This window comes from Chiloscyllium punctatum, chromosome 50 (assembly GCF_047496795.1).
Source record: "Chiloscyllium punctatum isolate Juve2018m chromosome 50, sChiPun1.3, whole genome shotgun sequence".
Classification (NCBI taxonomy): domain Eukaryota; kingdom Metazoa; phylum Chordata; class Chondrichthyes; order Orectolobiformes; family Hemiscylliidae; genus Chiloscyllium; species Chiloscyllium punctatum.
In genome coordinates this window covers 31,947,163-31,968,861 of record NC_092788.1, presented here as the reverse complement: position 1 = coordinate 31,968,861, position 21,699 = coordinate 31,947,163, and the positions used below count along the sequence as shown (strand labels likewise).

Here is a 21,699-nt window from a genome sequence, read left to right as displayed (position 1 = left end):
TTCCCCACCCCCCACCCTCCTCCCCCAATCTACTCTGTCGGTTCCCAACATCAAAACCCCACTGGGGTTTTGTTAAATATGGCTTTCGTAAATACCTGCCCAAAAGTACCATTCCTTTCCAAGTGTCCTGCCGTGTGGCAACGAAGTGATGGATCCAACCAGGACTTGTGGTGAAATTCCCTCAGTGCAGAGCCCTGCATTTCAGAGACGGATGCAGTCTTAAAACCAGGATGAGGCAATCAGGTCAAACCATGGCCTGTAAGCAAGTTGCTTTCAAGAACTGAATGCCCGGCCCCCCCACCCCCCACACCCCCCACCGAACGCAGCCTCGTTACAAACAAGGCTTTCCCCGACTGGAACAGAAGCAATAAATCCTTGACGGCTTCTTTGGTTGAAATATTGTTTTCAGTTCCGGCCATCTCATTGTAGGAAGGACGTGGAAGCTTTCGAGAGGGCGCAGAGGGGATTTCCCAGGACGCTGCCTGGCCTGGAGGGCAGGTCTTATGAAGCAAGGTTGAGGGGGCTGGGGCTCTTCTCATTGGAGCGAAGGAGGGGGAGAGGTGACTGGATAAAGGTGGACAAGACGATGAGAGGCAGAGAGAGAGAGAGAGAGGGGGGATAGCCAGAGAGTTTCTCCTGGGGCGGAAATGGCTCTCACCAGGGGGCATCACTTGAAGGTGGTTGGAGGAAGGTTTTGGGGAGATGTCAGAGGGAGGTTCTTTACACAGAGAGTGGTGGGTGTGTGGAAGGCACTGTCAGCAGTGGGAGTAGAGTCAGAGACATTAGGGACATTGAAGCGACTCTTGGATAGGCAGATGGATGATAGTACAACGAAGGGTTATGTAGATCAGTCTGATCTTAGGAGGAGGATAAAAAGGTCAACAAAACATTGAGGGCTGAAGGGCCTCCACCATTCTATGTTAACTGAGCATCGAGTGAAGTGAGCTGAGAGTTTGGTTACATCTTTTCCAGCGTCAGCTTGATGGGCCTGAAGCTCATCCATGTTTTCTCCCGATCTCTTCCGCTTCCTTCTCTACCTTCTGCGGAGAGCCGGGTGCCCAGCGCGGTGGAGTCGAGCCCATCGCAGACCTGGCACGCTGCGCTTTTCACTTCTTTATTCTCCCTCATTTACTCCGGTCCCTCTGCCGTCTACAATGGCACCGAGAGAGTGGCAGCTCTGCCAACGTTGCACTGCACTCATGGTGGCACGTCTGACAGCAAACCCAATTCGAGTTGGGAATGCGGCCTCAGAAACCGAGGAACAGCCAGGTGAGAGCGACAATAAACTTTATTAATCTCCAATCTGATAAAAAAAACCGCACAGAAACCAACGGGCCTGATTTCAAAGCACTTGCTCACACATCTCTCTTCAACCCAACAGGTTGGCATCAACGACCAGACCCCTGACCGTGGTACCAGGAGGGGGGGGGGGGGCGACCTGGCGAAGGTGCAGCGGGCCCTCTGTCAACTGAGCAACACCACCGCCATTGCGTTCGCTTGGACCCGCATGAACCTCAAGTTCGACAAGATGTACGCCAAGCGGGCCTTTGTGCACTGGTACGTGGGGGGAGGGCCTGGAGGAAGGGGAATTCCAGGACGCCCGGGAGGACATGGCCTCGCTGGAGAAGGATTACGAAGAGGTGGGGGGTCGACTCTTCCTCGCTGGACAGGAAGGCCGAGGAGGAAGAGTAAAGATTTATAAAATGTAACTGTTTTAAGGTTAGAGGGAAAAGAATAAAAGGGAAGCTGAAGGGAAACGTTTCCTTTAAAAACAGAGGGTGGTACACATATGGAATGAGCTATCAGTGGAAGTGGTTGAGGCGAGCATATTAACGGACTTGGAGGATGGACAGGGTGTCGCTGGGAAAGCACAGCGGGGTCGGACAGCATCCGAGGGGCAGGAGAATCGACGTTCTGGGCGTAAACCCCGATTCCTGATGAGGAGCTGACGCCCGGAACGCCGACTCTCCCGCTCCTCGGCCGCTGCCCGATCCCGCTGCGCTTTCCCAGCGCTACGCTCTCCACGCTGATCCCCCAGCGTCCGCAGTCCTCACTTCACTCCCTCCCGAGGAGGATACGGGCCGAGTGCAGGCAAACGGGGCGAGTGGGGAAACGGACATTTTGTGGAGCAGTTGGGACCAAGGGGCCTGGCCTCTGCCCTGTAGGACTCTTAGTGGGCGGCACGGTGGCACAGTGGTTAGCACTGCTGCCTCACAGCGCCAGAGACCCGGGTTCAATTCCCGCCTCAGGCGACTGACTGTGTGGAGTTTGCACGTTCTCCCCGTGTCTGCGTGGGTTTCCTCTGGGTGCTCCGGTTTCCTCCCACAGTCCAAAGATGTGCAGGTTAGGTGAATTGGCCCGTGCTAAATTGCCCGTAGTGTAGGTAAGGGGTAGATGTAGATCTAGATGTGGGGTATGGGTGGGTTACGCTTCGGCGGGGCGGTGTGGACTTGTTGGGCCGAAGGGCCTGTTTCCACACTGTAAGTAATCTAATCTAATCTAATCTAATCTTAACCGTAATGGGAATGTACCTGGGCTTTTGGATCACCCGAGCATTGTTCGGGACAACGTTAGAATGAAAAGGTAAGCGGGGGGGGGGGGGAGGGAGGGGGGAGATACTGGCATTGGAGACAGCCCAGAGATGGTTCACTCAGTCAATCCCAGACGTGGAGGGATTGCCTTAAATGGCGTGTTGGAAAATGGGATTAAATTGCGATGGACTGCAGAGCCCCTTTGCTCTGCTGTCACGACTTTGAGAGGTCACGCAAGTTCAGCTTGCAGGAGAGTGAGACGAGATCCTTTTGAAACGCAGGCTCTTCGGGTACTTAACGCAGAGAAGGTGAGGTCATCTTAAGAGTAAAGGGTCAGCTCTTTAAGACCAGGAGAAATTTCTCCTCTCAGACGGTGGCGAGAGTCAAAGAGCGGGGCACTGGGTAAAGCCCATGTGGTGCAGACGAGATCCGAGGAGCAGGAGTCTCAGAGGGTGATCAGGTTTTTACTGCAGAGGGCTGGGCGAGACAGGCTCATTGGTTACGTTTCAAGGCTGAGATAGGTTTTAAAAATAAAAATCAGTAAGGAGGCACAAACTCCCTACAGCGCCGAGGCAGGTGACTCGGCCCGTCGGGTTTGCCGCTGACCCCATCCAGACTGGGATTGAGGGGGTTATCCAGAGAGGCGAGGAGAGGCGGAGCAATGCACAATCGGAGCAGCCACCGTTTCACCGAATGGCGCGGCCGAACTCGACGGGCCGAATGGCTTCCCTCCACTTTAACGTCTTTATGGGCGAAGCCATTTCTGAAACAGCTAGTGTCTCTCTGGGCCCAATAAAGGATGGCACGGTGGCTCAGGGGCTAGCACTGCTGTCTCACAGCGCCAGGGACCCTGGGTTTGCACATTCTCCCCGTGTCTGCGTGGGTTTCCTCCGGGTACTCCGGTTTCCTCCCACAGTCCAAAGATATACAGGTCAGGTGCATTGGCCGTGCTAAATTGTCCCTGTAGTGCCCAGGGATGTGCAGGTTAGGGTGGATTGGCCGTGCTAAATTGTCCCCGTAGTGCCCAGGGATGTGCAGGTTAGGGTGGATTGGCCGTGCTAAATTGTCCCATAGTGCCCAGGGATGTACAGGTTAGGGTGGATTGGCCGTGCTAAATTGTCCCCGTAGTGCCCAGGGATGTGCAGGTTAGGGTGGATTGGCCGTGCTAAATTGTCCCCGTAGTGCCCAGGGATGTACAGGTCAGGGTGGATTGGCCGTGCTAAATTGTCCCTGAGTGCCCAGGGATGTGCAGGTTAGGGTGGATTGGCCGTGCTAAATTGTCCCCGTAGTGCCCAGGGAAAGAACATTCCAGCGCAGTACAGGCCCTTTGGCCCTCAATGTTGTGCCGACCTGTGGTACCAATCTGAAGCCCCTCTCTCCTACCCTATTCCATTCTCACCCATGTGCCTACCCAATGCCCATTTAAATGCCCCCTAAAGTTGGTGAGTCTACTCCTGTTACAGACAGTGCGTTCCACGCCCCCCTCCTACTCTCTGAGTAAAGAAACTCCCTCTGCCATCTGTCCTGTATCTATCACCCCCTCAATTTAAAGCTGTGTCCCCTGGTGCTAGCCATCACCATCCGAGGGAAAAGCCTCTCCCTGTCCACCCTATCGAACCCTCGGATTACCTTATACGTCTCAGTTAAGTCACCTCTCAACCTCCTTCTAACGGAAACAGCCTCAAGTCCCTCAGCCTTTCCCCATAAGACCTTCCCTCCAAATCAGGCAACATCCCGGGAAATCCCCTCTGAACCCTTTCCAAAGCTTCCACATCCTTCCTATCATGCGGTGACCAGAACTGTACACAATCCTCCCCAAGTGCGGCCGCACCAGAGTTTTGTACAGCTGCAGCATGACCCCGTGGCTCCGAAACTCAATCCCTCTCCCGATAAACGCTAACACACCGTACGCCTTCTTAACAATCCGATCAACCTGGGTGGCAACTTTCAGGGATCTATGTACATGGACACTGAGATCTCTCTGCTCATCTACATTACCAAGAGGATGTTCAGGCTTGGGTGAGTCAGGCAGCATCTTCATTGCTGAAGCAAGGTCACACCTGATCTCTGATCTGCAGTCAACGCTCTCTCTCTTAGGTGGGAAGGTCACGGGAAAGGCAGGGGTTAAAAGGATGGGGTGGGGCCAGGCGGGATGCTCTTCCAAGGATTCGGGTGGACGCAGTGGGCCGAATGGTCTGCTTTCCACACTGCAGGGATGCTCTGACTCAGTGAAAAGAGGAATGACATAAGCCTAGAGGTGCAGGCGGCAGCTGGGGGGGGGGGGTACTTAAATCAGCAGACGAGGATGCTCGTATAACATCAGAAGTGGAGACGGGACAGACCAGGATCAAAAAGGTCAGTGATCCAAGACGAAGGGTTATTCCAGAGTTCACTTACCTTCTCCTTGGACTGCAGCCGAGAATTAACTCTGTCCGCCTCCATTACTCAGGTGTGGGGCGAATATCACAGCTGAGCCTAGTCCTCGAGACGTACAGGACGGAAACAGACCCTTCGGTCCAACCCGTCCATGCTGACCCAGATATCCCAACCCAATCTAGTCCCACCTGCCAGTACCCGGCCCATATCCCTCCAAACCCTTCCCATTCATATACCCATCCAAGTGCCTCTTAAATGTTGCCATTGTACCAGCCTCCACCACATCCTCTGGCAGCTCATTCCACACACGTACCACCCTCTGAGTGAAAAGGTTGCCCCTTAGGTCTCTTTTATATCTTTCCCCTCTCACCCTAAACCTATGCCCTCTAGTTCTGGACTCCCCCACCCCAGGGGGAAAAGACTTTGCCTATTTATCCTACCCACACCTCCCTCATGATTTTGTAAACCTCTATAAAAGGTCCTCCGATGACCACAGCCACGCAATTCCCAACAGCAGCAGCCCCCGCACTCGCTCGCGGTCCAGCGAAGGTGACTGGACAGTGATCGAGAGCAGGAACGTGGCTGATTTTTAAACACCCTTCCACACAGCCTTGGCTGCACCAGGGTCAGACGCAACCTCTCTTCCCACCACCCTGAGGGGAGCAGGGCGGGGGGGGGGGGGGAGAATCACGGAGTCTGGAACAGAGCCAGAGCTATTCCCGCAGCACAGAATCTCACCAGGTAGTCCACACAAAGCCAACCCGGATTTATTTTCTCAAAAGATCAAAGCAAATGGCCGTCAATGATCGCACGATCCTCCTCGCTCTCCTGGTTTACAGCGTGCTCACCGGACCATCCCAACTCCCCTGCCACCCGCCGGCTCGTCTCGAGACAGCAGAACCTGGGAAAACGGAGATTTTTAACAAAGTCGGAGGTCCACCGGAATGTTGCTTGGAATGGGCGCGGTTTAACCGGATTTGGGGTTGACGTGGGGGGGGGGACATTCCCTGAAGGTGGCTGACCTCTGGCCTGGCGTGGGCAGAGCCAAGCAACGCTCACACGCTCTGGGGTCCAATGAGTTTGTGCTTCTGCCGCAGGAGGGCCTGGTATTCTGCCTTGGCGCTGACGAGGCTACTCTGTAAGGTCGCCACCTCAGCCGCGAGCTCCATCGCTGGAGAAAGATGGGGAAAAAAAACGAGAAGAAGGAGAGAGAAGGACAACCATCAACAGGGAGCAAGTAACACAGACAGCAGCAGCAAGTATTGGGGGGAACAAAACCAAAACTGGAAAGACTCAGCAGGACGGGCAGCAACTGTGGAGAGAAAGCAGTGTTACCCTTTCGTGTCCACCTACCCTCTTCAGAGCCGGACTCGACTCTGCTTTCTCACCGCAGTCACTGCCAGACCCGCGGAGCTCCACTGGGAATTCCCGCCTTTGTTTCCGATTGCCAACGTCCTCGGTTCTGTGCGTTTTTGAGCAGTCAGGGATGGCAGGGTTGGTTCGGTGGTGAGCACCGCTGCCTCACGGCGCCAGGAACCCGGGTTCGATCCCACCCTCGGGTGTTTGCACATTCTTCCCCCTGCCCAGTGTCTGCCATGGGTTTCCTCCCACAATCCAAACAGCGTGCAGCTTAGGGTGGATCGGCCGTGCTGAATTGTCCCCGTAGTGCCCAGGGATGTGCAGCTTAGGGTGGATAGGCCGTGCTAAATTGTCCCCGTAGTGCCCAGGGATGTGCAGGTTAGGGTGGATTGGCCGTGCTAAATTGTCCCCGTAGTGTACAGGGATGTGCAGGTTAGGGTGGATTGGCCGTGCTAAATTGTCCCATAGTGCCCAGGGATGTGCAGGTTAGGGTGGATTGGCCCGTGCTAAATTGTCCCATAGTGCCCAGGGATGTACAGGTTAGGGTGGATTGGCCGTGCTAAATTGTCCCCGTAGTGTACAGGGATGTGCAGGTTAGGGTGGATTGGCCGTGCTAAATTGTCCCCGTAGTGCCCAGGGATGTGCAGGTTAGGGTGGATTGGCCGTGCTAAATTGTCCCCGTAGTGCCCAGGGATGTACAGGTTAGGGTGGATTGGCCGTGCTAAATTGTCCTCGTAGTGTCCAGGGATGTGCAGGTTAGGGTGGATTGGCCCGTGCTAAATTGTCCCATAGTGCCCAGGGATGTGCAGGTTAGGGTGGATTGGCCGTGCTAAATTGTCCCCGTAGTGCCCAGGGATGTGCAGGTTAGGGTGGATTGGCCCGTGCTAAATTGTCCCTGTCGTGCTAAATGCATTAGTCAGAGGGAAATATGGAGGAGGGAAAGTGGTCTGGGTGGGTTGCTCTTCGGAGGGTCGGTGTGGACTTGTTGGGCCGAAGGGCTTGTTTCCACACTGTCGGGAAGCTAATCTAATCTAATTACAACTTGAATTTTCCCGCTCGCTCATGTAGCCTCTCAACCACGTCTCCCCTCACCCAGCCTCATCTCCCGCCCCCTTTCTCCCCCTTTCCCAGCTCCTGACGGATCGGGGGCGTTGGGATCCGTACCTTCTTTGAAAGCTGCCTGAGCGTCTCGTAAGCTCCGAGGCACGAGGACCCCAAACCAGCGGAGGGGGTCCTGGCCGGGCTGGTGTCGGCCTCCGTGCCCCGCCGGCCTCTCTTCCAACGCCTGCGAGTCACTGGCCAGCTCACCGTCCGATTTCAGCCGCTGCCCCTCCTGGGCTCCCCACCTGGTCTTTCGTCTTCGCACTGTACGGGATAACGGGCCAAAAAGGTCAAGTTGGCGCCAGTCACCTGCACAGCAAAGCCACGCTGCGCCCCCCCATGCCCAAACCCTGGCACTGCTTGGCATGGGGTCAGGTGAAGCCCTGGTCTCAATACTAGCTCCACCACACGAAAGCTGTCGCATATCACAATGCTGCCAGTTTCAGGCCCAATCCCAGTCCTTGCGTGCAAGGATGGGTTCAACAGCATTGTCCTCTCAACGGGATACACTGCATAGCAATGGGCGGCATGGTGGCTCAGTGGGTAGCACTGCTGCCTCCCAGCGCCAGAGACCCGGGTTCAATTCCCGCCTCGGGCGACTGACTGTGTGGAGTTTGCACGTCCTCCCCGTGTCTGCGTGGGTTTCCTCCGGGTGCTCCGGTTTCCTCCCACACTCCAAAGATGTGCAGGTCGGGGTGGATTGCCTGTGCTGAGTTGCCCACTGTTCAGGGACGTGTAGGTTGGGTGCAGTGGTCAGGGGTTCAACGTAGGGCAATGGGTCACTCTTCGGAGGGTCGGTGTAGACCTGTTGGGTCCGAATTCTGCACCGTCAGGATTCCACAAATAACCACGGTTTGAACCCTGGTTAAATGCTTCCCCCTCATCAGCAGACACACAGTCCGTAAAACTGTACGGCTGACAGGATTCCAGGGGCTCAAGCAGAGACTTATTTCATCCAGAAACATGGTCTGCTGTCAGGTTGCAGTCTCGCTGAGCTGAACACTCACCCTGCCCTTGGGCTCCAACCTCTAGTACCTCCTTCTGATCTTCCTCGACACCTCCTGCCCTTGTTCGTTCCCCGGAGTCCACTCTCTCAACTTTGAAGCTGCGGTGACCGTCTTCGTTCGGACTGCCAAAGAAGCGACATTAGCAGAATTATGAATCCCCTGCGGGACTAGGTGCTTCGTGCACTTACCGAAAGTCAGACTACCCTTTCCACAGGCCCTATCCCACAACACTAACATGGAGGAGGCCGCAATCGCTACCCGGTTCCACACGTGACGATGCTGTGGCTGCAAGAGATGCGTTTATTCTGGTTTCTTTTGTGAGAGAGATTGGGTGACAGGTGCAAAGCCGTCTATTGGAAGGTGAAATTTTTGGGGAAATTTTTTTAAAAAACGTTGGAACAATAGAAGCAACCTGAACGGGTGTGGTAGGGTTCCCACCCACAGATCTAGGATTTTTAGTCCCGCTTTCAGCAGTTGTTGTGGGGGGGCGGGGGGTGCGTGAGAAGATGTCATCACACACACACACACACACACACACACACACACACACACACAGTTTTCCTTTGACACACACACACACACAGTTTTCCTTTGATGTTCGTTCCTCCAGGATTGGAGAACTGCATGTCACATAATCGGATTTCTGAATTTGCCTTTTCCCAAGGATCGGTTTACAGGATGTTTCCACATTGGAATAGTTAATTAGAAATAGTTACGATTTACTATTGAGTTTTCCATCAGAGTTAGGTTATTCCAATACCTTCTTCCTTTTCTTCAGAAAGGATTTACTAGGATGTTGCCAGGGTGGGAAGATTTGAGCTACAGGGAGAGGCTGGATAGGCCGGGGGCTGTTTTCCCTGAAGCGTCGGAGGCTGAGGGGTGACCTTATAGAGGTTTATAAAATCATGGGGGGGGGGCATGGATAGGGTAAATAGACAAGGTCTTTTCCCCCTGGGGTGGGGGAGCCCAGAACTAGAGGTTTATAAAATCATGAGGGGGGGGACATGGATAGGGTAAATAGACAAGGTCTTTTCCCCCTGGGGTGGGGGAGTCCAGAATAGAGGGCATAGGTTTAGGGTGAGAGGGAAAAGACATAAAAGAGACCTAAGGGGCAACGTTTTCACACAGAGGGTGGTATGTGTATGGAATGAGCTGCCAGAGGAAGTGGTGGAGGCTGGTACAATTACAACATTTAAGAGGCATTTGGATGGGTATGTGAATAGGAAGGGTTTGGAGGGATATGGGCCGGGTGCTGGCAGGTGGGACTAGATTGGGTTGGGATATCTGGGTCGGCATGGACGGGTTGTTTCCGCGCTGTACATCTCTTGTATTTTAATTATAGTGGATGAATAACACGTGCTTTGTTTTAAATCTGGTAGCTTTACCAATCCAATTACATCTGGAATGCTACACCTTACATGTACCTTTAAAAGAAGGAATGTTAGGGTCCAGACTATCTTCTGAATAGGTTGATGGGGGTTTGGTCTTGTCCAAAACGCACAATACTCAACGAGGAGGGTGTCACTCACCAGCCATCACAGAAGTACTAATGTCAAGGGGGACCTCAATGACGGTCTGCAACACTCACAATGAGGGGACCCTCACTCACTGCCCCACCGACACTCACCTCAGACATGGAGATATTAAGGGAGCCCAGTCCGAGCTCTCGGACCTCGATAGCTCCCAAAGATGCACAACCAGAGAGGGTGCAGCACAATTGAACCAGGTACACACTGCATCGATAGTGGGGTTTGCACAGGCCCTGTCCGTGACATCCTTCATCCACAGAATACCACGGAGGAACTGTTTGCCCACTTCACCGGGATGGCACGTCAGTTCTGAGGGATCATTCGAGCTGCAGTGGACCAAGGGCTGATCCCCGACTTGATGGCATCGGCACAGTGGGGGCATGTGGAGCCTTCAGGTTACAGACCGTTCAGTACGGTGACTGAGCTCAGAGCCCGCACAGCGCCAGACCAACGGCTGTGTTCAGAATCGACCTCAGCAAGAAAGGTGGGAGAGGCAAGACACAGGTTCGTGGATGTGGCACTGAGACCCTCTCACTCTGAGTGTTGGTGGGGTGGCGGGGGGACTGGGGCAGACACTGAGTGAGGGCCCCCTCGCTGAGAGTGTTGGGGGGAAAATGGGGCAGTTTCAGTTATAATCATTACTCATTTCACAGAATGCCTGTACTGTCCAATGGACAGGCTCGGTGGATTGACCGTGCTAAATTGTCCCCGTAGTGCCCAGGGATGTACAGGTTAGGGTGGATTGGCCGTGCTAAATTGTCCCCATAGTGCCCAGGGATGTACAGGTTAGGGTGGATTGGCCGTGCTAAATTGTCCCTGTAGTGCCCAGGGATGTGCAGGTGAGGGTGGATTAACTGTGCTAAATTGTCCCCGTAGTGCCCAGGGATGTGCAGGTTAGGGGGGATTGGCCGTGCTAAATTGTCCCCATAGTGCCCAGGGATGTACAGGTTAGGGTGGATTGGCCGTGCTAAATTGTCCCATAGTGCCCAGGGATGTGCAAGTTAGGGTGGATTGGCCGTGCTAAATTGTCCCCGTAGTGCCCAGGGATGTGCAGGTTAGGGTGGATTGGCCCGTGCTAAATTGTCCCCGTAGTGCCCAGGGATGTGCAGGTTAGGGTGGATTGGCCCGTGCTAAATTGTCCCCGTAGTGCCCAGGGATGTGCAGGTTAGGGTGGATTGGCCCGTGCTAAATTGTCCCCATAGTGCCCAGGGATGTGCAGGTTAGGGTGGATTAGCCCGTGCTAAATTGTCCCCGTAGTACCAAGGGATGTACAGGTTAGGGTGGATTGGCCCGTGCTAAATTGTCCCCGTAGTGCCCAGGGATGTACAGGTTAGGGTGGATTGGACCGTGCTAAATTGTCCCCGTAGTACCAAGGGATGTGCAGGTTAGGGTGGATTGGCCGTGCTAAATTGTCCCCGTAGCCAATCCACCCTAACCTGTACATCCCTGGGCACTACGGGGACAATTTAGCACGGCCAATCCACCCTAACCTGTACATCCCTGGGCACTACGGGGACAATTTAGCACGACCAATCCACCCTAACCTGCACATCCCTGGGCACTATGGGGACAATTTAGCACGGGCCAATCCACCCTAACCTGCACATCCCTGGGCACTATGGGGACAATTTAGCACGGGCCAATCCACCCTAACCTGCACATCCCTGGGCACTATGGGGACAATTTAGCACGGGCCAATCCACCCTAACCTGCAGATCCTTGGGCACTACAGGGACAATTTAGCATGGCCAATCCACCCTAACCTGCACATCCCTGGGCACTACGGGGACAATTTAGCACGGGCCAATCCACCCTAACGTGTACATCCCTGGGCACTACGGGGACAATTTAGCACGGGCCAATCCACCCTAACCTGCACACCATTGAATCTTTGAAGGGTCGGTGTGGACCTGACGGGCCAAACAGCCTGCCTCCACACTGTTGCGATTCTATGCTATGATCAACTGGAGGAAAACAGAAGACGCTGACAGGGTCCTAAAGGATAGGCAAGATTCCAAAGTTGGGGGGCAGGGTGGGGAGCACAGGACATGGAGGATGTTTCTGGAACAGGACCTGGTCAGACGGGAGACAGGTGAATGAAACTTGGTACAAGACAGGATACGGGCTGCAGACATGACAGCATCCCCCAACGGGGAACCCCAATCCATTAGCAAGGGATGCTTCCAAACAGACTGTCAGCAAACCCCAGGTGGGCAATCGGAAACTACGTAGGGATAGGGCTGGCCTTTGCGGGTTTGGCACGTCGTACCCTGCTTTCGGAAAATTCCCCGCATCCGAAGGAAGGGTCAACTTCATAAGCGTCCACACCCTACCTCACGTCGATGCGGGCCAAAGGCACCATCTGCGGTCCGTACTGCAACGACGAAACCCATTTGTTTCCCATGGAGTAGCGAGCTTTGGACAGCGAGAACCAGCCCTAGGGAAGAGGGACTTTGGGTTAGAATCGGAGAGCGACTGGAGCAGACCCCCCTCCATCAGTCAGACCGCTCCCACAATGCCAGTGGGGGGGGGGGGGGGGGGGAGGGGAGCCGAGTGCATACACTCCCAGACGGCTGAAGGCAGGTCAGAGTGTGGTGCAAAGCCACATCGAGACTTCACAGCAGGTACCAGAACCATATTTTGTGTGCGTCTTAAGGGATGCATGCGGTCTCCTCCACTGAAGACTGAAGGTACCCAAGCGGAGCTTGGTAACCACAGTGCACAGTCAAGGTTAGAGGGGTGCTGGAAAAGCACAGCAGCATCGGAGGGGCAGGAGAATCGACGTTTCGGGCAGGAGCCCCCTTTCATCAGCTCATCGACCTGCCCGAAACGTTGAACCGCCCGTCTCCTCTGATGCTGCTGCTGTGCTTTTCCAGCACCGCTCTCCTCTGGACGCTGATCTGCAGTCCTCGCTTTGGCCTCGTCGACCTTAACCACAGGACATGGCAAAGTCAATGGGATTGTCCCTGGGACAGGGTGTTAGTTAAAAAGTTAACGCTGTAGACACATAGCCAGTGGCAAGCAAAGCATGGGAGGACAAAGTGAATAACAAAGTGATAGCTAAGTTCCATACCCATAGGGTAGGCCTCAACCGGGACCTTGGGTTCATGTGACACTACAGGTGACCACTGTACACCCACACACACTCCTAGAGACACACACTCCCACACATGCACCCTCTCACAGACTTGGACAACTTTACTTACACACACACACGTGTATGTGGGGCGAATTTGTACTTGCAGAGTTACATTGTACTTTGCTCAAGAACTGCATGCATTCATGTAAGACTCTTAACTCACTTTTTAGATTAGAACTGGTCTAAACATGACAGGGAACACAGGGGGCTAACACCTTCAATATCTCAACATCTTACCTGTGCGGATACCAATTGCTACATTAACCGGAGAATGTAACTTTCAAAAAAGGTTTTGTGATTTATATATTAGATTACTTACAAGTGTGTGGAAACAGGCCCTTCGGCCCAACAAGTCCACACCGACCCGCCAAACCCAGACCCATTCCCCGACATTTACTCCTTCACCTAACACTATGGGCAATTTAACACGGGCCAATCCACCCTAACCTGCACATCCCTGGGAACTATGGGGACAAGTTAGCACGGGCCAATCCACCCTAACCTGCACATCCCTGGGCACTATGGGGACAAGTTAGCACGGGCCAATCCACCCTAACCTGCACATCCCTGGGCACTATGGGGACAAGTTAGCACGGCCAATCCACCCTGACCTGCACATCTTTGGACTGTGGGAGGAAACCGGAGCACCCGGAGGAAATGGGGAGAATGTGTAAACTCCACCCAGAGAGTCACCCGAGGCGGGAATTGAACCCGGGTCCCTGGCGCTGTGAGGCAGCAGTGCTAACCACTGTGCCACCATGTCGCCCACCAAGAAAGAAGTGAAACTATCACAGTCATTCTAACAGATGAGAGACTTAACAAACAACCAAGGTCTTTTTCCAATGTATAATTTCAATCAGATCACACTGTAAACTTTTGCTAGAAATTCTGGGTCTTACAATCGTGTCCTCCACAACCACCTGATGAAGGAGCAGCGCTCCGAAAGCTAGTGCTTCCAATTAAACCTGTTGGACTATAACCTGGTGTTGGGTGATTTGTAACTAGGAACAAGGTATTCACACTGTCAAGGTTAGTCACCAGGAGCAGTACGAAAGACCGTGGGAACAAAAATGATACAGAATGTTGAGACGTGGGAATTATCATTTATTTTTAAATTCACTTGCAGGGAGTGGCAACGCAGACAGGGCCAGGATTTATCACCCATCGAGAAGGTGCCTTCCTGGATCATTACAATCCCCGTACTGTCGGCAAAACTACAATGACATCAGAGAGGGAGGGAGCGCCAAGATTTTGACCTGGGGGATGGTGAGGGAACGGTTAATTCACTTCCAAGTCAGGGTGGCCTTGAGGGGAAGTTGCAGGGCTCCCGTATATCTGCTGTCCATGTCCTTCAAGATGGTTGTGGGGGTTTAAGGAGGTGCTGTCTCAGGAGCCTTGGGGAATCCCTGCAGTGAATCACACAGATGGTACACACACTGCTGCGACTGAGCGTTGGCGGCGGAGGGAGTAGATGTGCTGTCGATTCCAGCCAGCTGCTTTGTCGAGGGCGACAAGTTTGTGGAGTGTCGTTGGAGCTGCACCCAGTCACACAAGTGAGGAATAACTCAAGTCACCTTCCTGGCTTGTAGCTGGTGGACAGGCTTTGGGGGGGGGGCGTAAGGGGGTGAGTCACTTGGTGCAGGGGTCCCAACCTCTGTAGCCAATGTATTTGCACAGCCAGTCCAGTCCAGTTTGTAGTCAACAGTCATCTCCAGGATGTTCACAACATGCTCTAATCTCCACGAAGGTGCTCTGTAACCCACTGGAACAAACTTTAACCCGCACAGCGTTTACCAGCGTCATAAAGGTCTGCAGCGCAGCAGGCGGCCCTTTGGCCCATCCAGCCTGTGCTGGGGTCAAAAGCAACCACCTCACTATTCTCATCCTTACTTCCCAGCGCTTGGCCAAAGTCCCATATTGCCTTGACATATTGCAAGGGCGCATCTAAGTATTTCGGCAACGTTATGGCGGTTTCTGCCGGAGTGAAGCCTCCCTCTCCCACAAGTGCACCCAGAGTAAACCCCGCTTTCCGTCAAGTTGCCCCGCAACCACCCCAGATCCACCTGTCGCGACAGCTCAGAAAGCAGTTGAGACTCTTATACGCTCCCCACAGCCTCACACAAACAGCACAGGAGACTTCAGACCTGTGAAAACTCTAACCAATGAGCCATCTCCCCTCATTCAATTTCCTAGTACCTCTGACTAAAATGATAACGCACAGCAGAAGGGCTCTGCCTGTGAGATCCTTCGTGCACGCCCGGATTCTCTGCCGCACCGCACGCTGCCCTCGAAGTCGCTGCGGGGGGGGGGGGGGGACGAGACTGTCACACACCTCCTTCTGGAATGTGCCTACGCAGAGGAAGTCTGGAGAGGAGTGCAGTGGTGCTTGTCGAGGTTCGTCCCGAGCAGCGCCGTGACGCAGGACTCCGTGCTCTACGGCCTGTTCCCCGGGACTCACACCGAGACGAACATTAACTGCGCCTGGAGGATCATCAACTCGGTGAAGGACGCTCTCTGGGCGGTCCGAAACCTGTTGATCTTCCAGCTGAAGGAGTTGACCCCGACTAAGTGTTGCAGACTGGCACATTCCAAGGTCTAGGACTACGTGTTGAGGGACGCGCTGAAGCTTGGGGCAGCTGCTGCCAAGGCGCGGTGGGGAAAGACCACCGTGTAAGATCAGCCTGCCTAAAGAAGAACAGGGGGCCCATGCGGACGTTTTTTGGGGCTCTGCTGATGCCTCAGCCAAATATATGTATAAGACTGAAAAATGCACAGGATTGTAAATGACAAGGATAAATTCGAATCTGTGTTTGTAAATGTGGACATATGTATGGCATGATCAAATGTACAGACCATCACATCATTTTATGAATAAAGTATATTTTTGAAATAATAAAAAAAATAACGCACAGCCTGCAGTTACACCTCACCACTCGTGCTCAACAGACATCCACAAAGAAGTCCTTTTGAAGCCAGGCTGCTGTTACAATACAGCCAGCGTGACCACTGGCACAAGCAAGGAAGGTTCCACGGATAAAAGTTGAGACAGACGTTGGTCAGAGAGTACTTCCTTCCCGATGACCAATGAAGACATCCAGAACTTAAACCACAACTGATTACAGAGTACCAGGCTAAAAGGAGGACAACTCAAAACAAAAAAGACCGACGTTTCGAGCCAAGTCCCTCAATTCTATGCAGCTTTCCCCAAAAACGGTCTGTACACGGAACAAATCTGCAGAGGTACATTGCCAGCGGTATATGAACTGACGATACAGCACACTTGCAGAGTTGGGAGGGTCAGTAAATTTGCAGATGATACAAAGATAGGTGGAGTTGTGGACAGTGAGGAGGGCTGTTGTCGGCTGCAGAGGGACTTAGATATGATGCAGAGCTGGGCTGAGGAGTGGCAGATGGAGTTCAACCCTGCCAAGTGTGAGGTTGTCCATGTTGGAAGAACAAATAAGAATGCGGAATACAGGGTTAATGGTAGGGTTCTTGGTCAGGTGGAGGAACAGAGGGATCTTGGGGTCTATGTACATAGATCTTTGAAGGTTGCCACTCAGGTGGATAGAGTTTGTAAGAAGGCCTATGGAGTATTATCGTTCATTAGCAGAGGGATTGAATTCAAGAGTCGTGAGGTGATGTTGCAGCTGTACAGGACTTTGGTTAGGCCACATTTGGAGTACTGTGTGCAGTTCTGGTCGCCTCACTTTAGGAAAGATGTGGAAGCTTTGGAGAGGGTGCAGAGAAGATTTACCAGGATGTTGCCTGGAATGGAGAGTAGGTCGTACGAGGATAGGTTGAGAGTTCTCGGCCTTTTCTCGTTGGAACGGCGAAGGATGAGGGGTGACTTGATCGAGGTTTATAAGATGATCAGAGGAATAGATAGAGTAGACAGTCAGAAACTTTTTCCCCGGGTACAACAGAGTGTTACAAGGGGACATAAATTTAAGGTGAAGGGTGGAAGGTATAGGGGGGATGTCAGGGGTGGGTTCTTTACCCAGAGAGTGGTGGGGGCATGGAATGCGCTGCCCGTGGGAGTGGTAGAGTCAGAATCATTGGCGACCTTTAAGCGGCATTTGGATAGGTACATGGATGGGTGCTTAATCTAGGATAGAAGTTCGGCACAACATCGTGGGCCGAAGGGCCTGTTCTGTGCTGTATTGTTCTATGTTCTATGTTCTATGTCCTACAAGGTATCAAATGGAGACATTTAGAAAAATGCTTTGAGCTTCAACACTAGAAAGTTAAAACGATGAATCTCAGTTTCACAACCTTTGAAACAGGGGGGTCAAAGGAGGAGTGCTTTTTGTGCGGCTTTGTCGCACTGAGAGTGCAGCCAGAGTTTGGTAGGGAGTGATCAGCCCCCCCCCCCCTTCTTCTCTCTGGAGGAGAAAGTGAGGGCTGCAGATCAAGAGCTGAAAAATGGGTGGCTGGAAAAAGCGCAGCAGGTCAGGCAGCCTCCCAGGAGCAGGAGAAATCGACGGTTCGGGCATGAGCCTGAGGAAGGGCTGATGCCCGAACGGTCGATTGCTCCTGCTCCTGGGACGCTGCCTGACCTGCTGCGCCTTTTCCAGCCACCGCAGGATCGAAAGTGACGAGTGGAGGCTGTTGATCGGGAGGCTACGGACGGATTACACGAACAGTTTGTAAAGTTTGTAAAGTTTGTAAAGTTTGTAAAGTTTGTAAAGTTTGTAAAGTTGTGGTTTACGGTTTGCAAGGGATAGATCGTGGACTGACAAATCAAAGGAAGCGAAAGTCATTGATATTGGTTGATTTTTTTTTAAAATAAAAGAGTGTCATAAAGGTTTAAAAATCCAAAGCGGTAAGTCACAGGAGGAGCACTCAAAGCCGTGGTTTGTGAATTTTGCTCTCCTTGGGAAGCTGGGTCCGGAGCAAGCATGCAGACAGGAAACACCTTCAACAGCAATTCCTGGAAGTTCCTGTAGCAGCAGTTTGGTTCACTCCAGAGCATCCCCAAGGGATAAACCCACTCCCAGTTGGATGTGGTGATACAGTAGTTACAGACCGGAACCATTCTGTTCAATACTCTCCACACTAGACTGCTCTCTCTCTCTCTCTCTCTCTCTCTGTGGTTTTTAACACCTAACCTCTCTGTCTCTCTCTCTCTCTCTCTCTCTCTGTGGTTTTTAACACCTAACCTCTCTGTCTCTCTCTCTCTCTCTCTGTCTCTGTCTCTTTCTCTCTCTCTCTCTCGCTGTCTGTCTGTCTCTCTCTCTCTCGCTGTCTGTCTGTCTGTCTCTCTCTCTCTCGCTGTCTGTCTGTCTGTCTCTCTCTCTCTCTCGCTGTCTGTCTCTCTCTCTCTCTCTCTCTCGCTGTCTGTCTCTCTCTCTCTCTCTCTCTCTCGCTGTCTGTCTGTCTGTCTCTCTCTCGCTGTCTGTCTGTCTGTCTGTCTCTCTCTTTCTCTCTCTCTCTCTGTCTGTCTCTCTCTCTCTCTCTCTCTCGCTGTCTGTCTCTCTCTCTCTCTCTCTCTCGCTGTCTGTCTGTCTCTCTCTCTCTCGCTGTCTGTCTCTCTCTCTCGCTGTCTGTCTCTCTCTCTCGCTGTCTGTCTCTCGCTGTCTGTCTCTCTCTCTCTCGCTGTCTGTCTCTCTCTCTCTCGCTGTCTGTCTCTCTGTCTGTCTCTCTCCCTCTCTCTCGGTCTGTGTCTCTCTCTCTCTCTCTCTCTCTCTCTCCCTCTCTCTGTGTGGTTTTTAAACACCTAACCTGTCAGAAAAATGCTCAACTGACAAAAATTTCCAACTACCGGCTAATTGGGGAAATGCTTTATGGCCTCGTTTTTGCTATTAGGCAAAAGTGAGGACTGCGGGCGCTGGAGATTAGAGTCGAGGGTGTGTGGTGCTGGAAAAGCACAGCAGGGTCAGACAGCATCCGAGGAGCAGGAGAATCGACGGTTCGGGCCAAAAGCCCTTCATTCCTGATTCTCCTGCTCCTCGGATGCGGTCTGACCCTGCTGTGCTTTTCCAGCATCGCACACCCTCGACTTCTTTTTTTCTATTAACTACCCTGGGGTATAAAAATCCAGAACTTATTTTGCCTGCTGACTTCCTCTTCATTACTTTTAACACAGACTTATTGCCCACCGCCCATTCGAGTGGATAGTAAGCTGTTTCAGAAGGCAGATTAGTCAACCACGTTACTGTAGGCTCAGAAGAACACATAGGCAGACCGCGTGTTGGCTGGCAGATTCCCTTCCCCAACAGGCATCAATAAACCAAATGGGGTTTTACAACAATGACGTGTTGTGGAAGCGAGGTCATTGGGGACATTTAAGAGACTGCTGGACATGCAAATGGTGACAGAAATTTGAGGGTTCGTATATTAGGTTTATCTTACATGAGGATCAATGGCCAACACAACATCGTGGGCTGAAGGGCCTGTTCTGTGTTCTAATTATTGATTGGGAGTTTGAGGAATGCCAAGTTTCTAGGATGTTGGTCAGTGTGACAGGATTTACAAACTGGGATCTACCCTACAAATATTATGAATTCAAATGCAAACTTCTGCAACTATTCATCATGAAGTTTGTCTGAAATGCAATTTGTAATTCTCAGAATAATGCTTTCCCAAAGTGTTTCTCCCAAAAGAGCTGCATTTTATTATCTTCAGACCACCGTGCTTTTAAAAGTCACAATTGGGTTACTCGGCTCAAGAGTCTGCGTGGGTTTCCTCCGGGTGCTCCAGTTTCCTCCCACATGTGCAGGTTAGGGTGGATTGGCTGTGCTAAATTGCCCGCAGTGTTAGGTGCATTAGTCAGGGGTAAATGTAGGGGAATGGGTCTGGGTGGGTTGCTCTTCAGAGGGTCGGTGTGGACTTGCTGGGCCGAAGGGAATCTAATCCAATCTAAACGTTCCTCCGTGTCCCAGGGAGAAAGTTGAGGGCAGCAGATGCTGGAGATCAGAATCGAAGAGTGTGGTGCTGGAAAAACACAGCAGGGGTCAGGCAGCAGCCGAGGAGCAGGAGAATCGACGTTTCGGGCATAAACTCACCAGGAGCGTGAAGGGCTAATGCCCGAAAAGTCGACTCGCCTGCTCCTCGGATGCTGCCTGACCAGCTGTGCTTTTCCAGCATCGCACTCCATGGCGTTTTATTGGCAATCTCTTCAAAGCCTGTGCTGTCATGTTACACCTATCCACCACAGGGATCAAATTGTACCCCGGTTCCACATTACTCCTTTGCCTTGACACTCCAGGCCCACCTCTGGGACACCCGCACCAACCAACCCAACCACCCCGTGGCTGAACACTTCAACTCCCCCTCCCACTCCACCAAGGACATGCAGGTCCTTGGACTCCTCCATCGCCAGACCATAGCAACACGACGCCTGGAGGAAGAGCGCCTCATCTTCCGCCTGGGAACCCTCCAACCACAAGGGATGAACTCAGATTTCTCCAGTTTCCTCATTTCCCCTCCCCCCACCTTATCTCACTCCCAACCCTCGAACTCAGCACCACCTTCCTAACCTGCAATCCTCTTCCTGACCTCTCTGCCCCCACCCCCACTCCGGCCTATCACCCTCACCTTAACCTCCTTCCACCTATCGCATTCCCAACACCCCTCCCCCAAGTCTCTCCTCCCTACCTTTTATCTCGGCCTGCTTGGCACACCCTCCTCATTCCTGAAGAAGGGCTGATGCCCGAAACGTCGATTCTCCTGCTCCTTGGAGGCTGCCTGACCTGCTGCGCTTTTCCAGCAACACATTTTTCAGCTCTGATCTCCAGCATCCGCGGTCCTCACTTTCTCCATTCTGTTCAAGCCCAGGATTTAACCACATACTAAATTAAGTTGCCTTTGAACTTGCCCTACTTCCTTGAACGATTTCTGTTCACACACCACCCGGGACCCTCTGCTCCTACATTTCTTTCATAATCACCCCTTTCCAATTGTGGCCTTCATTTGACTTGACTGTCCTGTGTTCCCTCTTCTCAAGTTGAAAGACGTCTCTGCAATAAATTCCATATGCCACTCTCCCACCCATTTGAACCTGCTCGTCTCTACTGCCTTGCGGTTTAACAGATTTCAGAATCCCAAGTCTGTGAATTTTCCCCCAAGTTTTGAAATTGTGTCTCCCATGGCCAACTCCATGTCACTCAGAGAGGTCAAGAACAGCAGTGGGCTGTTACAGTGACCCCCCCAGGACAAACTCCCTCCACTCTGGATGAGTCAGTCACTCGTTTCCTCCATCTCCCGTTCCTCAGCCAAACTTTTACTCCCATTTGCTGCTATTCACTGAACGAGTGACACTTAAAACAAAAAAAAATCCGGTTATGGGGCATTTTGTCCAGTGCAAGTTGAAAACTATCTCCACCAGATATCACCCTGACCCAACAGTGTGTTAGCTTCTCGAAAAACTCAAGCAAACTCTGTAAACTGACCTTGATCAGACTCTGTTGACTTGCGTTCATTAATCCATGATTGTCCAGGTGACTGCTGCATGAGATCTTAATGGTCAGCAACAACAGCTTCCCTCAACCAAGATAAAAGTAACTAGCCTACGGCCGCTGTAGCTCACCGGCCCTGTGTTCAACAAAGTGGGTAACGTTCACAATGCACCTCTGGCTCCTCTAAGGAGGCTGGAGAAATGACGACCACTGGTACGTTGCGCGTGCCCAGTGTACCCACGTTTGGGTTGGTACTTC

General features: G+C 52.6%; 2 protein-coding genes across 3 annotated transcripts in view; one reads left to right on the top strand and one right to left on the bottom strand.

Annotated features, from left to right (window-relative positions):
• The window catches only part of LOC140470119 (histone-lysine N-methyltransferase SETDB1-like), a 556,598-nt gene extending 551,236 nt beyond the window's left edge, over window positions 1–5,362 (top strand). The window contains exon 4 of one of the 2 annotated variants that reach the window (XM_072566566.1): window positions 4,858–5,362. In XM_072566566.1, the coding sequence (XP_072422667.1) occupies window positions 4,858–5,162 (305 nt within the window). In that variant the 3' untranslated portion in view covers window positions 5,163–5,362. The remainder of the gene's footprint in view (window positions 1–4,857) is intronic. The other variant, XM_072566565.1, reaches the window with a different exon arrangement.
• A 296-nt stretch (window positions 5,363–5,658) lies between these two features.
• Window positions 5,659–12,351, bottom strand: LOC140470121 (coiled-coil domain-containing protein 115-like). The gene is made up of 4 exons (XM_072566567.1): window positions 12,237–12,351; window positions 8,375–8,496; window positions 7,431–7,631; window positions 5,659–6,078 (listed from the first exon to the last, which is right to left on the bottom strand). Exons 1-4 carry the CDS (start codon window positions 12,305–12,307, stop codon window positions 5,963–5,965), a joined length of 510 nt encoding a protein of 169 aa, XP_072422668.1. The 5' UTR covers window positions 12,308–12,351; the 3' UTR covers window positions 5,659–5,962.
• Window positions 12,352–21,699: the final 9,348 nt, after the last annotated feature.

Coding starts and splice junctions, on each gene's coding strand:
- LOC140470121 (XM_072566567.1), bottom strand. CDS start 12,307: ATGGGAAACAAATGGGTTTCGTCGTTGCAGTACGGACCGCAGATGGTG. Junction 8,497..12,236: donor TTGGCCCGCATCGACGTGAG/GTAGGGTGTGGA, acceptor CTTCTTTGGCAG/TCCGAACGAAGACGGTCACC. Junction 6,079..7,430: donor TCAGGCAGCTTTCAAAGAAG/GTACGGATCCCA, acceptor ATCTTTCTCCAG/CGATGGAGCTCGCGGCTGAG.